The sequence below is a fragment of the Python bivittatus genome, unplaced genomic scaffold (assembly GCF_059951505.1).
Source record: "Python bivittatus isolate LINGU-HERP-01145 unplaced genomic scaffold, Pbiv_v1 ctg000610_np1212, whole genome shotgun sequence".
In the NCBI taxonomy this organism is placed as follows: Eukaryota; Metazoa; Chordata; class Lepidosauria; order Squamata; family Pythonidae; genus Python; species Python bivittatus.
Genome location: NW_028277088.1, coordinates 7991405 through 8010307, shown reverse-complemented (window position 1 = coordinate 8010307; position 18903 = coordinate 7991405). Strand labels below are relative to the sequence as shown.

General features: G+C 41.5%; 1 protein-coding gene across 2 annotated transcripts in view; it reads right to left on the bottom strand.

Moving 5' to 3' along the window:
• Positions 1-11340: 11340 nt before the first annotated feature.
• RBM33 (RNA binding motif protein 33) overlaps positions 11341-18903 on the bottom strand; it is an 89537-nt gene continuing 81974 nt past the window's right edge. For both annotated transcript variants that reach the window (XM_007433195.4, XM_007433196.4), the window contains exon 19: positions 11341-18485. In XM_007433195.4, the coding sequence (XP_007433257.1) occupies positions 18437-18485 (49 nt within the window). In that variant the 3' untranslated portion in view covers positions 11341-18436. The remainder of the gene's footprint in view (positions 18486-18903) is intronic.

The following is an 18903-nucleotide window of genomic DNA, read 5'->3' as shown; positions in this document are numbered from 1 at the left end:
CTTTCTTTCTTTCTTTCTTTCTTTCTTTCTTTCTTTCTTTCTTTCTTTCCTTCCTTCCTTCCTTCCTTCCTTCCTTCCTTCCTTCCTTCCTTCCTTCCCTCCCTCTCTCTCTCTCTCTCTTTCTTTCTTTCTTTCTTTCTTTCTTTCTTTCTTTCTTTCTTTCTTTCTTTCTTTCTTTCTTTCTTTCTTTCTTTCTTTTCTTTCACTGCCCATCTCAAGTGCATGATTCTGGGCTGCTGACAATTTGCATCTGCAATGCACCTTTCATTTGGCATTAATGGCTGAACCTAATTTCTAATAATACCTGTCTTTGTGTATGTGTGTAAGAGAGAGAAAATCTCTCTATCTCCTTTTCACATCATGGATGAAGTTACGTATTTGTTTCACGGCCTCCCCTTACCATCGAAAAGCCCCCAACACTATTGTTTTCCTCTGTGGAATGCTGTTCTAGCTTCCTAATCATTTTGATCCCCCTTTTCTGCAGCAATTCCAGCTGCAAGTACCGCTCCATTGTCCAGAAGTCAATGGCCAGTCAAATAGTTTTCATCCATTGCGTAGGAGGGCTGACTTTGCTTCAGACACCATATGCTCTTCTGCTGTTCTCTCTAAGGTTTCAGCTGCTTTTGTCTGCACTTTGCAATTGGGAACTGCCTTGCAGTAAAGGCAGCTGATGTGCAGTTGAACCCATAAAGAGCTGAAACCACTCTGAAACCACTTTTTTGTTTTTGCAGGTGCCATTTGCATTCTGCAGTGGTTGAGAAGTGGCTTAGTTAAGCCACCAGAAGAATCAGCTCAGGAAAGAAAGATCTGTCTCCCAACAGTAGTTCTGAACTCCCACCCTGTAGAAACCCCCAGAGCTCAGAAGTCCAAGCCAAAAACCATCCATATGAATTATGATTAATTAACGCCTTGGAAAAATATTCAGATGCTGTGATGTGTCTATACCTACGAAGATCAGAATAGGGCAAGCCATGGTATTCCCTGTGATACTTCATGGAAGCAAAAGTTGGACTTTGAAGAAGCAGGAGAGGAAGAATATTGCTGCCTTTGAATTTTGGTGTTGGAGAAGGCTCCTGAGAATATCATGGACAGCAAGGCAACAAACAAATGGATCGTCAAACAAATCAATCCAGAGTTCTCACTCAAAACACAAATGGCCAGGCTCAAATTATCCTAATTTATGCATTATTACATTATGCAAATACCTAGCTCTCTGGAGAAGGCTCTAATGGGAGAGGTGGAAGGAAAGAGAAGATGAGGACAACCAGCAGCAAGGTGGATGGACTCAGTTACAGCGGTGATGGGAGCAGCATTAGAAGATCTGAAAGACCAGGCTGGGGACAGATTGTCACAGAGAAAATCTCTCTGTGTGATCACTAAGAGTCAGCAATGACTTGATGGCACATAATCAATCAATTAATCAATCAATACTTTGGAGCAAGGAGCTTCTGGGACTAGAACAATCTCTACCCACCTGTAGCATAAAAAATCTATAATATGAAGCAGCTGTCAGAGAATCAAGATGTTTATTATTAGGACCATCTTCTTTCTTTGTGGCCCATTCATTCAGTCTCTGCTTACCCCACCCCATCGTCCCATTTTAATCTGTATCCTCCCTGCAAAAAACACCCCTCCCTGCCCGCTTTGGGCCCTCCATCTCTCTGCAGTCTGAAATACTCAAAAACAAAATGCTCTACTCAGTGTTGGATCTTGTATTTCAGAATTTCCCCCCAATGTATCTCTAAGTTGACTTTTAAAAACAAAGGGCCCAATTCTCAGAAATCTGAATCCAAAGGAGAGGTTACGGTGTGTCCCACACACCTCGGGGCAGGTGCACTTGAGATCTAAGCAATGGGGCTGTCCTCCGGCAGCCCCTTCTGTTACAACTGCCAAAATCAACAGCCACATAGGGCGAAAACTTTTGAGTTCACTGTATTTCTCCTCAGGGGGTAGATGGTAAACAGAAAAGGGGAGGGAGTTGCTTGTTGTGGAACCCAGGAGGTTTTCCGTGGCATTTCTTAAAGCAAACAAGAACCTGAGAAGGTCCTTTATGAGTGGAATGGAGGTGACCTCTAGCGGCTTCAGAGTATGTCTGCACAAACCCTGCTCAGCCATGCAAGAGATAGAGAGGTGTAATGAAAGCAACCCATCCTTGATTGGCGACACTTTGAGCCAGTGTTGTCCAAACTTGGCCACTTTAAGATGAGTGGACTTCAACTCCCAGAATTCCCCAGCCAGCATGGCTGGCTGGGGCATTCTGGGAGTTGAAGTCCACTCATCTTAAAGTGGCCAAGTTTGGACAACACTGCTTTGAGCGGTGAAAGCGATTCAGAGTTGAAATGCAGTCCAGCATCTTTCCACATGCACATCCCCACATTGAAATACACCCACCTGTGAGAACAGCTCCCTAGTATGTACAGCATGGATTTTACAGAAGTCCAAAAACTTATTCCTATCAACGGGCCTGAAAGTGGGCTGTGGAAAGATCAGTAATATTTGTCCTTATAGAAACAAATATGGATGAAGAGAGCCAGTGTGGGGTAGGGGCTGAGGGGCTGGGCTACAGAGTAGAAAAATGTGAGTTCTAGTCCTCCATTAGCATGAAAGCCAGCTACTGAGCCCAACCCACCTCACAGGGGGAATGTGGTGGGAAAAGTAAGAGGTGGGGCTTTAAGTTTCCCAGTCTTGAATAATCTTCACACACACACACACACACAGAGCCCCAGAGTGTTGTTTTACAAGCCTCTCAGCAGTGGCAGTCTCAACTGGATCCTTGACTCACAAACAACCAACTTGCTCCATTACCCTCAAGGTATGCCCTTATTATCCCCTTGAGGGTAACACCCCCAGTTTAAGAACCCCTGCTATAGACTGATATTAATAGGAGGCAGCCCTGGATTAACCAGGAAGCAAAATAAACCTGAGTTTGGGGCACCAAGGCAAGGGAGGCACCCCAGAGTTTCCTCATGCCTCTCACTCTTTCACTGCCACACTCAACTGTAGTCAATTTTTTTGTAATTGTCCTTTTCTGCTGTGTTTGACTTTAATCTGCATTGTTAAAAAAATGTTTCCTTTGGCATGGTGAGTGACTAAAGTTTAAAAGTTTGGTTTGAAGGTGTGCCAGAGATCACCTCCGTTTCCGTCTCACGGTGTGAGAGTTTCGCTTCCGTCGAGGGACACATTGTTGGGCTGTGGTTAGAGCATATTTGGCCTTAATCCAGCCCTGATGGTAGGTAGGTAAACAGAGGTTATACCCCAAACTAGTTCTCCATGTTTCCATTGCCAACCGTGACTGTTCTCCACATGAATTTCCTATTTCTGGGTCATGAGAAAACATCACCCGCCTGTTGCCTGGCAGACACGCTACAGAGGCATCACTTCCTTTAAAATACAACCACAGGACAAATTCCCTTCCTCCTGAATCTAGTGCAATGGACAGTTGAAATGGTAAAGATTACCCTGTCCATAGTGGGCATAGGAAGTTCCAGGCCTTGTAGCTAATTACAGCTCGCAGTAAATCATATTAAGAGGGTAGGCAGGGACAGCTGTCTTAATGGTGGCTTGATAAAGAAATCTGGATTGGAAACCAGCATTTGATTCAGTAATAAATGCAGGGAAATTTCTTCGGAATAACATGTTGGCTCAAAATCTGAGCCAGATCTGGAATAAAAGGTAAACCATTTGAACCCAGAAAGAGATGTTATTTTATATACCATTTACTGGCTATGCATGTCACAGAAGCTAGCGTTGAGATGGCATATACACTGGGTATTTGATCCTGTCAGGGAGAACTGATCTCCAAAAACGATGAAGCAAGAGGTAGCTTTGCTGGGTAGGTTACCAAGAATGCATAGAAATGGGTAGACCTTTTCTACACCACTTAATATTCTGCATTATAATCACATCCAGCTATTTAGAAGCCCAAGAAGCAGCAGCAGGTAATGTGTAAACTGTTCACCAGATACTCATGGGGAATGAAAGGCAAGATTCAATATTTTCATAAGGAACCTGACTTTCCCCTATTCTAGATTTCCTTGATGAATCAAAAGTGTAGCATCTCTCAGCTGAGACACTGAGTTCAGATAGAGCAGTATTTCGCAAACTTGGCAACTGTAAGATTTAAGAATTCTGGGAGTTGAAGTCCACACATCTTAAAGTTGCTAAGGTTGAGAAACCCTGAGGCAGAGGAGAGCTGTTGGCTATTAATGGTGTGATCCGAAAACAAAAAGACCAAGACCATCAGTGGGGCCTTTGAGCTTTTCAGCTTGCATCTTTCCTGCAGCTGGGGCATCAAAATACGCAACCATCAATTAAAGAAATGGTGACTCCAACCACACGTGATATGTATCTCCCCTTCTTGACATAAAGGAAACCCTTGAAGAAAGCTCTCCCATTTCTAATCAAGGGGAGGAGAACAGGTTGGCCTGAGTCCAATGCTCGGTTGGAGTCTAGAGGGGAAGGAACAATGACTAATATGTTATTATTGTTACGTTTTAATATTTTATACATCACCTAGAATCGTTTGGGGTTGAGGCAGTTAATCGATCAGTCAATCAATCAAGAACATCTTGGCCCAAAAAACCAATGAAGGGTGGGGTGCCATGGTCTTAATTTAGGAGAGGGAGGAACTGTCATACAGCACAACTCATAACACTTGGTAGAGTTCACACACACCAGCAGCTTTCTAGTCACAATGAACTAAGCCTACGCACCAGCTTCAGCTGGAGGAACGGCGAGTGCGACACATGCTGCGAACCACTCTAGGCCTCTCCATCTCTGAAGGCCTTCATCAGCTGCATTCAGCACAAGAGTCCAGTGTGTCTTTTCCAGAGGAGGCAATTATTTCTTGGCAATTAGGTTCAATCAGGTCACCTTAGAGCAGCTGGCAATCTATCATCTCTCGGCCTCATTTACAACCGTGATGGCCTTTTCGCTGTGCTAATTTTCTGCTGCTCAGGACCATTTCCATCATCAGTTGGTGTAAAAATCATCAATGCATGAGGAAGCGGGCAGGAGGCCGAGATGGGAGGGGAAAGATGGAGAGACGAGCCAGGAAATGAAGGCGACCAAAAAGAAATGTTAAACTCCACCCGCGGTTTGAAGTACAGGGATGGAAAGTTTGGCAGACGAGCTACAAGGTTGCCAGGCGTGCCTGGATCGAGAAAGATGATCCTCATTTGCTGATAAAATGAGACATAAAGGGGGTGGGGGGGTTGGGGAAACAACATCCTGTTTTATACAGCCCAAAATATCTTTTCCTTAAACGCAGGTTTCCATTGAATCTAGAAGAACGCAACATATGGAGAGAATCTGAGAATGACTATCAGATCGAGGGAGAAGATCGGGAAGAGAGGAAACAACGTAAGTGCCAGGGTTAATTTTCACTGGTTTAGTTTTGGGTTTTTTGGAATCTGCTGCAAAATGGCTATTTGCAGCAGATTCAGTGGGGCTTGCATTTTGATAAAATAGGACAAATTTGTGACAAAGCCTTCTTGGGATGAGAGGAGTGGTGAAATGGTATCCCCCCAGGCATTAAGGCCAGTTGAGTGTGAGTCCCCTTTACAGTATTATATGGTGGATTTTTTTCTTTTTTTATGTATTTTTTTTTCCCGCTGTACGCCACCCAGAGTCACACTGAGTTGGGTGGCCTTACAAATCTTAAAAATTAAATAAATAAGTACATAACAGAACTGCTAATGAGTAGTGTGTTTTAAGGATTAGAAACTGAATTATAGAATTATGGAACTGGAAGGTACATTACAGGACATCTAGAGCAACCCTCTGTTCAGCACAGAATCCACTACAGCATCTCTGATAAACTCAACTTCTGCTTGAAAATCTCCAGCTAATGAGAACGTACACTTCATGTCACAGCCTGTTCCACTGGCCAAGAGTTCATATAATCAGGAAGTTCTTTCTGATGTCTAAGTTGAATCTCATTTGTTATAATTTTATAACCTATTGATTCTGTCCAATGCTTAGACAGAAATGAATTTAGACATTTCATTATAATGGATCCATAGGAGGATGAATGCCAGCTAGAACAAAATCCACCTGGCTTTTGACCTTCCAGATCAAAAAAATCAGTTTTGGGGGAGAATGGTACTTATTTTCTAAATTTTGTAAGGTGGTTAACAGTATTTTCTACCTTTTAATTTTACTTTCCAGCATTCTTACAGCAACTCTTTCATCATAACAGGAATCTTCAGACATGCTTCCAAAATTTGCCATGTGATCCTGAGACATTGCATAGTCCTATGGATATTCTAGGAAGTATTGGAAGATTAGATAGACAGACAGACAGACAGATAGATAGATATAATGATAGATAATAGACAGATGATGATTGATAGATTATAGATCCACACACACATGCACAATATTAAAAAAAAAAAATCCCCTCTCACCCCTATGGGTGGTCTGTGTCTTCCTCAATCTCAGGTCCTCTGCCAGAGGCCTGGGAGTTTGAGGGTTCTGCACAGGATCTTAGCTGTTCCTAGCACTGCACTCTTCTGGACAGAGAGCTCTGATGTTGCTCCTGGGATCTGTTGGAGCCACTTTCCCAGCTTAGGAGTCACAGCCCCGAATGCTCCTACCACCACCGAAACCACTTTGGCCTTGACTTTCCACATCCTCTCTAGTTCCTCCTTTGGGCCCTGGTACTTCTCCAGCTTCTCATGCTCCTTCTTCCTGATGTTGCTGTCACTTGGCACCGCTACATCTATCACCACCACTGTCTTCTGGCCCTTGTGTACTACCACAATGTCTAGTTGACTGGCCAATATCTGCCTGTCCATCTGGATCTGGAAGTCCCACAGGATCTTAGCCCTGTTATTCTCCACAGCCTTCTGTGGAATCTCCCGTCTGGACCTGGGAAGGTTTAGCCCATACCCTGTGCAGATGTTCTTGTACACAACGCCAGCTACTTGGATGTGCCGTTCAGTATATGCTGTTCTTGCCTGCATCTTACACCCTGTCACTATGTGTTGGACTGTCTCTGAGGCCTTGCTACACAGTCTGCACCTTGGGTCCTGCCTTGTGTGGTAAGTCCCTGCTTCTATGGATCTGGTGCTTAGTACCTGTTCTTGTGCTGCTATGATCAGTGCCTCAGGGCTGCCTTTTAGTCCAGCCCTTTCCAGCCAGTGGTAGGATTTCCCAACGTCAGCTACCTCAGCTACCTGCACATCCTATGCAGGCCTCAGGCATTCTCTCAGCAACTCATCTTTGGGTGCCATCTTACTGATGTACTCTTGAATGCCCTGGTTTCATCCAGGACAGTGGCTTTGTCCACCAGACCCTGCCTGCCCTCTTTCACCCTCTCCGGGTGTTGGACCTGGGGTGGAAACCTCTGTACATTGTGAGGAGCTTCTGGGTCTTCACAGCAGCAGCCTCCATGTCCTTCTTTGGCCAGCTCGCTATACCGGCAGGGTATCTGATGACTGGCAGGGTGTACGTGTTGATGGCGTGGATCTTGCTCTTCCCATTGAGCTGGCTGTTCAGGACCTGTCTCATCCTTCAGTGGTACTTGGATGTTGCTATCTTCCTTGCCTCCTCATCATGGTTCCCATGTGACTGTGGGATACTGAGGTACTTGTAGCTGATCTGTATGTCTGCTATGTGGCCCGCTGGTAGTTCTACCCCATCAGTCTTTACTACCTTCCCTCTCTTTACCACCATCTGGTCACTCATAGCTCAAACCAATGAACTGGTATATGCTACAGCCGCTGCAGTTCTGGAGATGATAGATAGATAGATAGATAGATAGATAGATAGATAGATAGATAGATAGATAGATAGATAGATAGATAGACAGACAGACAGACAGACAGACAGACAGACAGACAGACAAATACATATACATACACTCTCTCCACACACACACAAATATACACACATACACACATGCAAACAATATATATGGCCACCTATCTCATGCTGCAGCTCTGGGTTGCTGATTATGAATTAAAAACAAAAAGCCAAAAAGCAGATCAGCAAAAACCTTAGAATAGTTAAAAAAGAAGTTATGATAACGACCAACATACTATGCATCAGAGATCCAAATAGTTCCTTACAGCTTACATACTGATGCTAAATAGACAAACAACATAGAACCAACCAACAGGGCTCACCCAACATCTCAGCCCAAATGCCTGAGGGAAAAACCAGGTCTTTAACGGCTTATGGACAGCCAGTAGGACCAGGGCCATCCAAATCTTAGGGGGGATGCTGTCCCACAGGGCAGGTGCCGTGCTAGAGAAGGCACATCTCCTGGGCCCCAGAAGAAGGCATCTGCTTAATGGAAGAGACCTGGAGAATGCTCAAGGCTGGATCTGGTGGGATGAGCAGAAGCAATGGGAGATGCAAATACTTTGGCCCTGTGCAATGTATGGGTGATAACCAGCACCTTGACTTGCACCTAGAAGCTCATTGTAAATTAGTGCATCTCACAGAGTAGTGGTATTATATGAGTATATCATGAAATGTCCCTAGCTACCTGCACCACTGTATTTGGGGCTACTTGCAATTTCTGAATGCTCTTCAAGAGCAGCCCCATGTAGAACACATTACAGTAGTCCAAATGGAAGATGAGTAAGGTGTGAGTGACCATGAATGGTGCCCCCCAATCCAGTAATGGGTGCAATTGATGCACAAGGTGGATTTATGCAAAGGGCCTCTTGGTTATACTGCCACTTGCTCCTTGAGCAGGAACCGTGAGTCCAGGAGTACCCCTAATTGTGCACCAGCTCTATCTGGCGGAGTGCCACTCCATTCAAAGTTAAGGATGAAAAGTCTCCAGATTCAGACCTCAAAACCCACAGCCACTCCATCTTGCCAAGGCTGAGCTGGAGCCTGTTCTTCCTTATCCAGATGCCCAGAAATTCCAGACACTGGGGAAAAGCCTTGATGGCATCACTTGGTGAACCTGGGCACAGATGTATAGTTGGGCATACTGATATGTCACCCCATGTTGATGAATAATCTCACACAGTAGATGTTAAATGGGAATGGGGAGAAAGTTGAGTCCTGAAGTACTCCATTATCAGCATTTCAACATTGTCCAGATCAGGAAACAGACTCCACAAGAAGACTAGAGCTAAGCTTTATTGAGATATATTAACAAATCTGATTGTTTTTCCTCCCCTCTCTTATAACCCAGTGAGTCAGGGAGGAGTCAGCCTGAGTCTCTTCCTAATCCTACCTCCTTTCCCAGAGCTTAAGAAAGGCTCCTGACCCTTCTGTTTTTGTAATGGCTTCTGAATATTTCCCTCAAGGCCATTTTCATGACTCTCTGGATCTGCAAAGCAGGGGACTGGAGCTAGAGCTCTCCCCTCTTAGCAACATTGACTGGAACTGGCCTTGAAGGAAGGAAGAGAACTCCTGCAACACGGGGCTTTCCACTCCCAATCCACAGAGCCAATCTAGAGGGATTGCATGACTGATGGTATCAAAGACTGCTGAGAGATCAATGAGGGCCAGGATGGATACACTGTCCCCATCCAAGTACCACTAAAGGTCATCAAGTGCAACCAATGCCATCTCAGTGCTATATCCAGGTCTGAAACCCAACTGAAAAGGGTCCAGAATCCACTTCCTCCAGGGTTGTTTAGAAGATAGGTGATGACTTGAAGACAGGATACTTGCAGGCCTAGATAGCAGAGCTTTCAATCCTGTCCCCTCCCATGTGCTCTCTCCTTTCCTATCTGGCACTAACAAGAGAGCTCTAGGCCAGAGACAGGCAACCAACAGCTCTCCAAATGTTACTGGATAGCAAATCTCATCACACCTGACCATCCCTAACTAGGGCTTGTGCCAATGGGAGTATAGGTTGTCCTTGCTTAATGACCACAATTAGAACTGGCAACTCCTTTGCTAAGCAATGTGATCATTAAGCAAGACATCACATGACTGTGACTTGAGATTTTACTGCTGGCTTCTCCATCGACTCTGCTTGTTGGAAGCTGGCTGTGAAGTGCGCAAATGGTGATCATGTGACCGCAGGACACTGCAACAGTCGTAAACGCACACCAGCATACTGTGAAGCATATGAATGGTGATCATGTGACTGTGGGACTGCTGCGATAGCCATAAATGCAAGGACCTGTCGTAAAGTTATCTTTCCAGCACTGTTGTAACTTCAAACAGTCGCTAAACAGTGCAGTTGTTAAGCGGGGACTACCTGTACAACCATCTCAGCCAGGAAGAGTCGTCTGGTGGGGCCCAGGAAGAGAGCCTTTTCTGCCATGGCACCTGCCCTGAGGATCAGGTTGGCCTCGACCCAGCTGGCGTTTCGAAAGACGCTGTAAACATGGTTTTGCCAATGGGAATGTGGACCCAGGAGTGTGGTAGAGCCAGTTTGGTGGCCGTATTGAGTGTTACTGGTGGATGTACTTACCTCAGCTGTGAGTCTTATGAATTTTGCTGATTTCTATATTATTTTTCTATTTTTTCATATTGTTTCTAGATTGCTGTATTGTTCTGCTGTTTTATATTATTTTTACGTTGATCCTATTCAAGTTTTCCTAAATACAGTTCTTGGTAGTTTACTTCAGAGTACTTCAGTTGAGAGTATAAGTTGCTAAATAAAACAAGTGGGAGGCTATGGACAGAATACCTTCGTTCAGACAAAATTAATTTGCTTTCTTTCCCCTCAGAGCTTTAAGGATACAGCAGTCCATGACTTTGTGCTCAGTGCCTTGGGAATATGCTAGAGCGGCTTCTGTGCACTATATTTACATCAGAAAAAAAACACGTGTTTGAGAAGATGTTCAACAAAATCCACGGAACAAGAGATGACAAGAAACCCTTTTTATTTACACGTTTCAATTACAGTGCGTATGTTGAACAACATAGTTATCTGAATCAGTTTATAAGCATGACAGCTGAAAATCATGAATCACAACTCTGTAAAGCGATTTCTGCAGTATAACAACAAACTCTGTAGATAATCATTCGAAAGCGAGAAGAGAAACTGGGCATAAAAATGCACGAAGATTACATCTCACAAAACGAGCTGTAGAGTTATTTGGGTAGCTGTCACAAACATGAGGCCAGAATCAACCCCCACCCACCCCACTCCCCACTGAGTCAGTAGCATGACACAGATCTTACTGCATTTGTCCCAGCAAACATACGGTTCACAGTCAAGATGGAAGCAGAACACGTTTGAACAGCATTTCTGATTCTACATAGGCATATGCAGTATTTCACAACGTTACAGGTTAGGAAGGATCACACTCAGTAACAGTAATCAAGGATTCACAAGTCTGACACTACTGCTACATGAGAAATATTACCAAGCTATTACTACCACTGAATTCAAAGAAAACTAGAAAAGCCTGGAAAAAAAAAGAAAAGGAAAAGATTAGTAAGACGGGTTTCTGCTGGAACAGTGACGGGTCCCACTTTCCTTTACGGATAAGAAATACACATAAACAAACTCTTATTAAATAGATTATCCAGTTGTCCAGAACACAAATTGCTCCTAAAAAAAGGAGAAAACCTGTAAAGGAAAAAATATTAGTATAGGTTAAGAAGTTACAAGTACTCAGGTCCACACACAAGGAAACATCTTCAGTTTTGGTATGTGCAAAATTCATTATCTGGAATGGACCATTCCAGAGAACTGCAGTGTGTTCTGCTTTCCACTGAACCACACTGACCCTGGGAGCAGTTCTGTGGTTTTCAGACATAAATCTTCCATGCCAGAAGCTGTTCAAGGGGTTCCAAACATTATGTTCCAGAAGAAACAGGAACATCATGGTTTAGATGTGTGGCATGGTCTGGAGGGAAAGAGAATACTCTGGAATTCTCTGGAATGGTCTAAATGTGATAAATTTTGCATATCCCTATATTGGTATGTAGTGCCCCATTAATGAAACTAGTCAGTGGATTTCTAAACGAAAGATTAGCAGTAATCACCCAATTTGCTGGCCACTGATGTTAAAGACAGCAGTCACAGAACTTGATGGATTCTGTGTCAGGGTTTGGTATAAAGAGGTGGATCCCTAAGAACAGCCTTTCTCAATCTGGCATCTTCTAGATGTGTCGGGATTATAGTTCTCAAATGTTATAATCCCAACGTATCTAGACTGGATAGCTGCAAGTTATCTATGCTAGACATAGACTACTAATTCTTCTGAATGTGACTTCATGATTTGCTGAAAGAACAGAATCCAAGAGTGCAGCTCTGATTCCAGATATTTTGAGGTAGGTTTAGTGCCTCTGAGAAGTCAGGCGGTAGTACTGTTCTGTTCTACCTGCCTTTCTGGCCTGCTACGCTGTAGTAAAATAATTTATTTGAATGCAAAAATCTTTATGCTGCAAGATGAAACAGTAAAAGATCTCTTTATCCCAGACCTAGAGAAGCAGGAGGTAAAGGGGAAAGAAGATTGAGTATTTCAACATGAGGCACAGGACACTCTAGTACTAAACTGAATGACTGGCCTGCAATATAGCACTGTGGGTCAACAATGACAATTGGAGCACAGTCAAATGAGGGGCAGGAGGGCTATGCTTACCTCTCATGAAGTCATATAGCAATGATGAGGGTAAAAAAATGCCCTCCTTTATGTTTTTTTTCAGATGGGGAGAGGGTTGTAAATGGTCAACATACACCTTTCCCTTCTTATAGTTTTGAAACTGCCCTCTCCCTCTCCCTGGCCACTTTTGGAGTGTAGCCCTCAATGAACTGTGCAAACCCTAGAAAAGCCCTTGAAATGACAGAAGCTGCATGTTCCTGCTTTATGCCATGCTAATCACATATCAGAATTATGCCCCAAGGTCCTAAATAATTTTCTTAGCCCAATAAGGACCCAACAGACAATTTAATTTATTGGGTTCTATTTTTCTCCCTAAAAAAGAAAACAAGCTGCAAAGAGGGAACAAAGATGGAGAGTGCCATCACACTGAAGAAAGAGATAGGAAAGAGTTGGGTCAAAGGCAGTAGAACATTGGGACCTGAAAGGGACGTTCCCTGGATGGCTTGATTAACCCTTATAACAGTTTGGTACAGAGGGACAATGAATGAAAAATCATGACCGGAAAAGCGCCATAAACATGATTTAAAATTAAGACAACTACTGAGCAAAAAAAAAAACACCAAAAAACTAGAGCAATGCTAAAATTGAATGAGATATGAAAACTCGAAGATCTCCTGTAAAGGAATGGGTCTGACATAGTGGTTCCACCTGTTAAAAAAAAAAAAAAGTATTCATTTCAAGGTCAAGCTCTGGAAAAGAGTCAGGAATCAATTCCTTTCCCTATATCTGAAAGGAAAATTATACAGTTACTTAAAAGTAAATCTTCATTTTCAGTTACATAAAATGGGAGAGGAAACAAACCTGCTTCACAGAAAAGATCAGTATTATGCATATACATCCAGCAGATAACCATACAATTTTATCCTAATTAACAATAATTTCTCTGAAGAAACACATTTTCTATATTACCAAATTAAAAAACAACAACATTCAACTAGATGATCTATTTAACATTATTGGTTTTGGGGATCCTGCTTACCCGTTTGCCAGAGTGCATTAAAGATTTTTCATTAAGAACTTTCTCCCTTGAGGAAAGGTTAACACATTGTCTTCTTTTTGTGAGCTATGTTTTTAAACCAATAGCAAAGGGCAACATTGAGTTTTATTGTTTTTTATCCTGACATTCCCAACCAAAGATCTCACATAATATGAAGAGGGGTAGCATTACCAAAGATGAGTATGGAAACTGGGGAATATATCCTTCGAATAACACAATTAAAAAATGATCCTTCCCAACCAGATTTATACCAAAAGATGGCATACATGAGATCCAATATGAATCAATGTTCTGTACATTAGGGCCCAAGGCTCATAATCAGTAATAAGTTATTAAATGTATATGATTAAAAAAAAGGTTACAAATAACCTTACACAAAATCCTTAGGATTTAAAATAGTTTTGCAATACTTTGGTAAACAGTATGGATCTTTGCTATTTAATGGTGACCTTAATGTAGATACACCTCAACCAGTTAGCAACTCAGAGGTATGTTATGGCTTTAAAAGCCATTTGCACCATCTTGGATGCCAGTTAAAAGAATTCTCCAACCCTTCCTTTTCTCCAAAATGGCTGCTGCAAAATAAAGCCTAGAAGACAGTGAGAAAGTTTATAAGCAGGCAATCAAAGGAAAAAAGCGAACAAGAGCATTTCCCCTCCATAAGTATGCTAGACTGACAGCCTAGTTAATGAAAGGATAATGCCTGTGATACTAAGAGCCTACCTGAAAAGTTATGGATAAGAAAACACACCTCATTAGTTTTTCTAATACTAGGGAACATCCACAAAAAGTTCTAAGAAGTAGCACCAAGTAAAGCTATACAGTTCATGAATAGAATCATGAAAACTGAAACAGGAGTATATCAAATAAATATTTAGTATAAGTGAACTAACTTCTAAGATGTATCCCATAGATGGTGTAATTAATTTGACTTCCTGATGTCAGCTAAAAGTTTCTGCAACGTTAATATCAAGAGTCATTAAGCTGCCAAAACTCCTTTGGATCAACTCTGAAGAGTTCCTAGTATCAATTCTTACTTTGAAAAGTGTCACCACAAGGTAACATTGCCTTTTCATTTCTTCTGTGGTTTCTACGTTCAGTGTGTGAGCCCTCTTGGTAATGAAACATTCACTGTACCTTTTAAAGTAGTCACTGAAAAGGAATACAGCAATCCCATAATTTCACCATTTGGGCCATATTTGGAAGAACAAGAAACCACGGAAGAATGAAGAAGAAATGTCATCTTATGCTGGCATTTCCCCATAAAGCTGATCAACTCACTCTAATTTGATATATATAAGCCTTCACTGATATGTAACTCACACTAGGTCTCTTCAATAGTGGTCTTGCCACATAATTCATACTAGCACCTAGAGGCTGCTATCTAAAAGCCAATACTTGGTCATTAGGTAGTTCAACTGTTCGATCTAGTTTGATACAAACTACAAATAATTGGTACATCCACCTCCATACACTCTAACTATTTCTGTAGGCTTTAAGGTCCTAGCACTAGAAATATATTTATTTCTAATAATTATAAATTTGACTTCTGCTGAACATCTCTGTTTTATGACCAACATTTCAAAACAACTTTTGAAAATCTGAAGAAGTGTAAAAAACAATTCTTATATAGGGAAGATTTTCTGTAATCTTCCCACGATAGCTGAACCAAGAGAAAATCACCCTCATTTTAGCTTGGACAAAAACACCATTATGCAGATTACCTTTAATTTCTTATCAAATTAAAATTATCCAACCTTGTCCAAAATGAATGTTAAAAAATACATGAATTAATGAATACCATAGAGGCCATTTAACTTTGAACTATAAAGTCATGAATACTTCAGCATCACACATAACTTGACTACACTTTTTCATTGGCATGGGTATAAAAACTAAACTGACCTAGAAAATGTTGCCAAATTAAATGAAAGTTATCTCTATAAGAGAAAAAGTTTCCACATACAGTGGTCACTGGCTAAACATCTATACCAAATGTATGCTTCCGAAGTTCCAGAACAAATAATACACAGGTCAAGATACATGTATTGACTTACTGGCATCTTTATAAAAAACAGAAGAGTTACACCAAAAATAATAATAATAACAGCAACATTTATGGAACCATTTCCATTCAACTCTGATAAGACAACACAACTGCCTTCCTCCCCCAACCCACCAAATAAACTTTCATGTGGCTAAATTATTAGCATGTGAACAGCTTCATTTAAATTTTGTTAAAAAGTCTCGTATTTACATAATACATTAAATGCAATGCCTGCATTTTGCATCTTTAAAATAACACATGATAAAGAAAGAACAAGATAATGGTTGCAACAGATCTTCTACAAAAAGATGTGGAGATGGGTCAGGAAGCATTGTGCAAAGATCAGGGTCTCCTATTTTTACTGTGATTTGCTTTTGTGGAAGGCACCTCAAAATTAGGAACCAAAAGTACTATGATCATGCCAAAGTCATTTCTAATTTAGCATTAATCAGTCAAGGTATTACAGTATCTAAAGGCAATTCAAGCAAGAGGTCTGGTGCCTATCACCCATACGACAGGTTTCCTTCTGCTCGCTATGGAAAGAGAGAGAGAGAGAGAAAATCACAAGTCTTCTTCTTCTTCTTTCCCACATCCCAGAGAATACCCTCTATCAAAATGGTGAACATATTATACACCCGTGAGGCATTTGTCATCTCGTGTGAGAGATGGGCCTCAGACAAATCACACAAAAGTCCACACCATTATTTTAAACGGCACACCGTAGCAGATTTCCCACATACAGAGGTTGTAAACCTTCAAGCATTAGTTAACATTCCCAGCCCTCACAATTCCCTAAGCTTCTCGCCAGCCTAATCAAAGACCTGCTGACATAAAAAAATAGTTTCCTCGGATCTCAAATGTGATGTAGAGGTGGGGCATTATAAAATCCCCTCTTCTGGCAAGCATCGTTGCATTTAATCCCGCCAAACCATTGCAGCCTTGCCAACCACTGAGCCCAGCTCTTTAAAGCTGCCACATTCCGTGCAGTGAATTCACTTTTCCAACCTACTCGGTTCTCAGAACTGTCTGTGCATCGTGCTTGTTTGTCATGGACAAGCTGCACCTCAGCTGTGCGGTGAAGACATGAGGGTTTTTAAAAATGTGATTTTAAACCTAAGTCCTACATAGCAATCTTGGTTTTGTGGAAAGACTGTAACATGTCCTGAGATGGGTAAAGGTACGATATTTTCTCTCTTTTGATCTTGAGGGACTGTTAGTTTTTCAAACAATTCTAAGCAGAGAAAAGCTAACCTAAATTGCGCGATAAACTAAAATCCCAGTTTTCTTAACACACACAAATTAAGAGCTGTAAATAATAAAGGATAGCAAACTCACCTCTATGGCATGGTCAAATTCAAGGTAGGATACTCCGCAAGGATGAAGACGGTTTTTACTAGCTAGTCATTAAAACGTCTTTAACGTACCTTCACACCCTACGCTACGCCAATGATGCTATAACTGTGATATTACCAGTAGAGAGAAAAAAAGCTCTGCCTTTAAAAGACATGATGTATTTTTATAACTTAATTGCTTACTGCCAATTCCCACATCTTCTCATTAACTGGGAACACAGTTTTAAAAGCCTTCTTTACAGAATATGATTTTGAATGATTAGAAAAGAAATATCGCTACTGCCCAATGTCACATCATCTGCAGTCCAGAAAGAACATACTTCATTTTTCTATATGCTCAAACTTGCTGGCTAAATTATAATCTGCTCCGACTATGTTTATTGGCCTCAAATACATTAACGCTGAACAGATTTCTAGAAGGAGTAAAAGAAGTTCTCTCTTCTCACTAGCTAAAGGAAACAGGGAACAAGCGCCTTTCTCTGGCGGAAAGAGCTTATTTAGTATAAAAACAGAACTTCCCTAAAGTCTGCACATATTCTTATATTAGCCCACATCTCAGAGAGGAAATGTCCTCATAATTCACCTGGTGGCATGGGAACAGTGCTGGAGTGCAATTTGGCAGACTCTACCATTATCAAGCATTACTGCCAATCATTACACAGAAAAAATAAATATGAAACTTAACACCAGTGACTCACTTCCCAACAAGCCTACCCAAAATGGATCTCCTGGACCTGAATGTGTACCCATTCTCACCACCAGTTAATTCCTGGCCATTCAAGCACTCTAAGAAAGCACAAGAGAAAGCTAAAAGACATGTCTTTCCAAGAATCCGGAACGTGAATAAGAATCCTTCTTGTGTAAGGCCATCAGACTGGTGAGACTATTTGTCCAAAGTAATGTTGGTAAGAAAAGAATGCTGGGAATACTGAGCGAGACTTTATGCACAACGAACTATATTCATCTTACTAGGAATAAGAGCTTTCAAGAATGAGCTTCAGAGCTCTTGGCAAAAAATCAACAAATTACAGAGCTCAACTTTTATTCTATATTATAGGCATCTATATGCTTAGCTACAAACAATAGATTATGGGTGCATTCTGATTTCAACACCCCACATTGAAGATAAGGGCAACCATTATCAAATATTCTTTTCTAAGAAGAAACGTTAAAAAAAATCTTTTCAAGAGTCAATGTTCTTTCGATCCAAGTCATTGTGATCACACAGTATATCACCTGGAAACATCCGTGTACACTATTCACACATGAGATCTGTAGTTCTGTATGTTCAATACAGTAAAAGAAAATCAAGACAGATCTTTTTCAGTCTTGAAATTCAACTTCCATTTGTAGCAAGGCTGTTGCTGTCAGCAGTTGTCACAGAGTAATTTGAAGTTTCAGAAGGAGTCTGCAAAGCTGGCACCAGAAATTACAGGGAGATTCTACCCTTCTGACTTCCTCCATAACCTGCTTTATTTTAAGACAACTTATGCTCAGTAGGTCACTCCACTATCAGTGCCACGTTGATATGGGAGAGATCTATCATGTGCCTGGAAAAAAGATGAACGCACAATGATTGAAGGTAGACATATTTTTTAAATGCATTAAGGAACTCTCCCACAACTTGGGAGTCATGCAGCCATGTTTTATAAGCCAGTGGTTATCAAACTGAAAAGATTGGGTTGTTTCATTGACTATTTAGTCAAGCACCCCATTTTTTCACTGAGACATTGGCTTGTTATACCATAGCTACCAGAACTTGAATCCACTTTACATTCTGTTTATAAATGATAGAAAACATCGTTTGATATCCTGATTTGTACACTATACATTAAATGACAGTTGTTGTTCCCAATGCTATGGAAAACTGTAGCTTAAAGAAAGACATCAATGTTGAAAAAAGGTGTACTGAGACATAGAGAAACAAAGAATTGAACACATGGATTCAAGGCTTACTTTTAGTCTGAT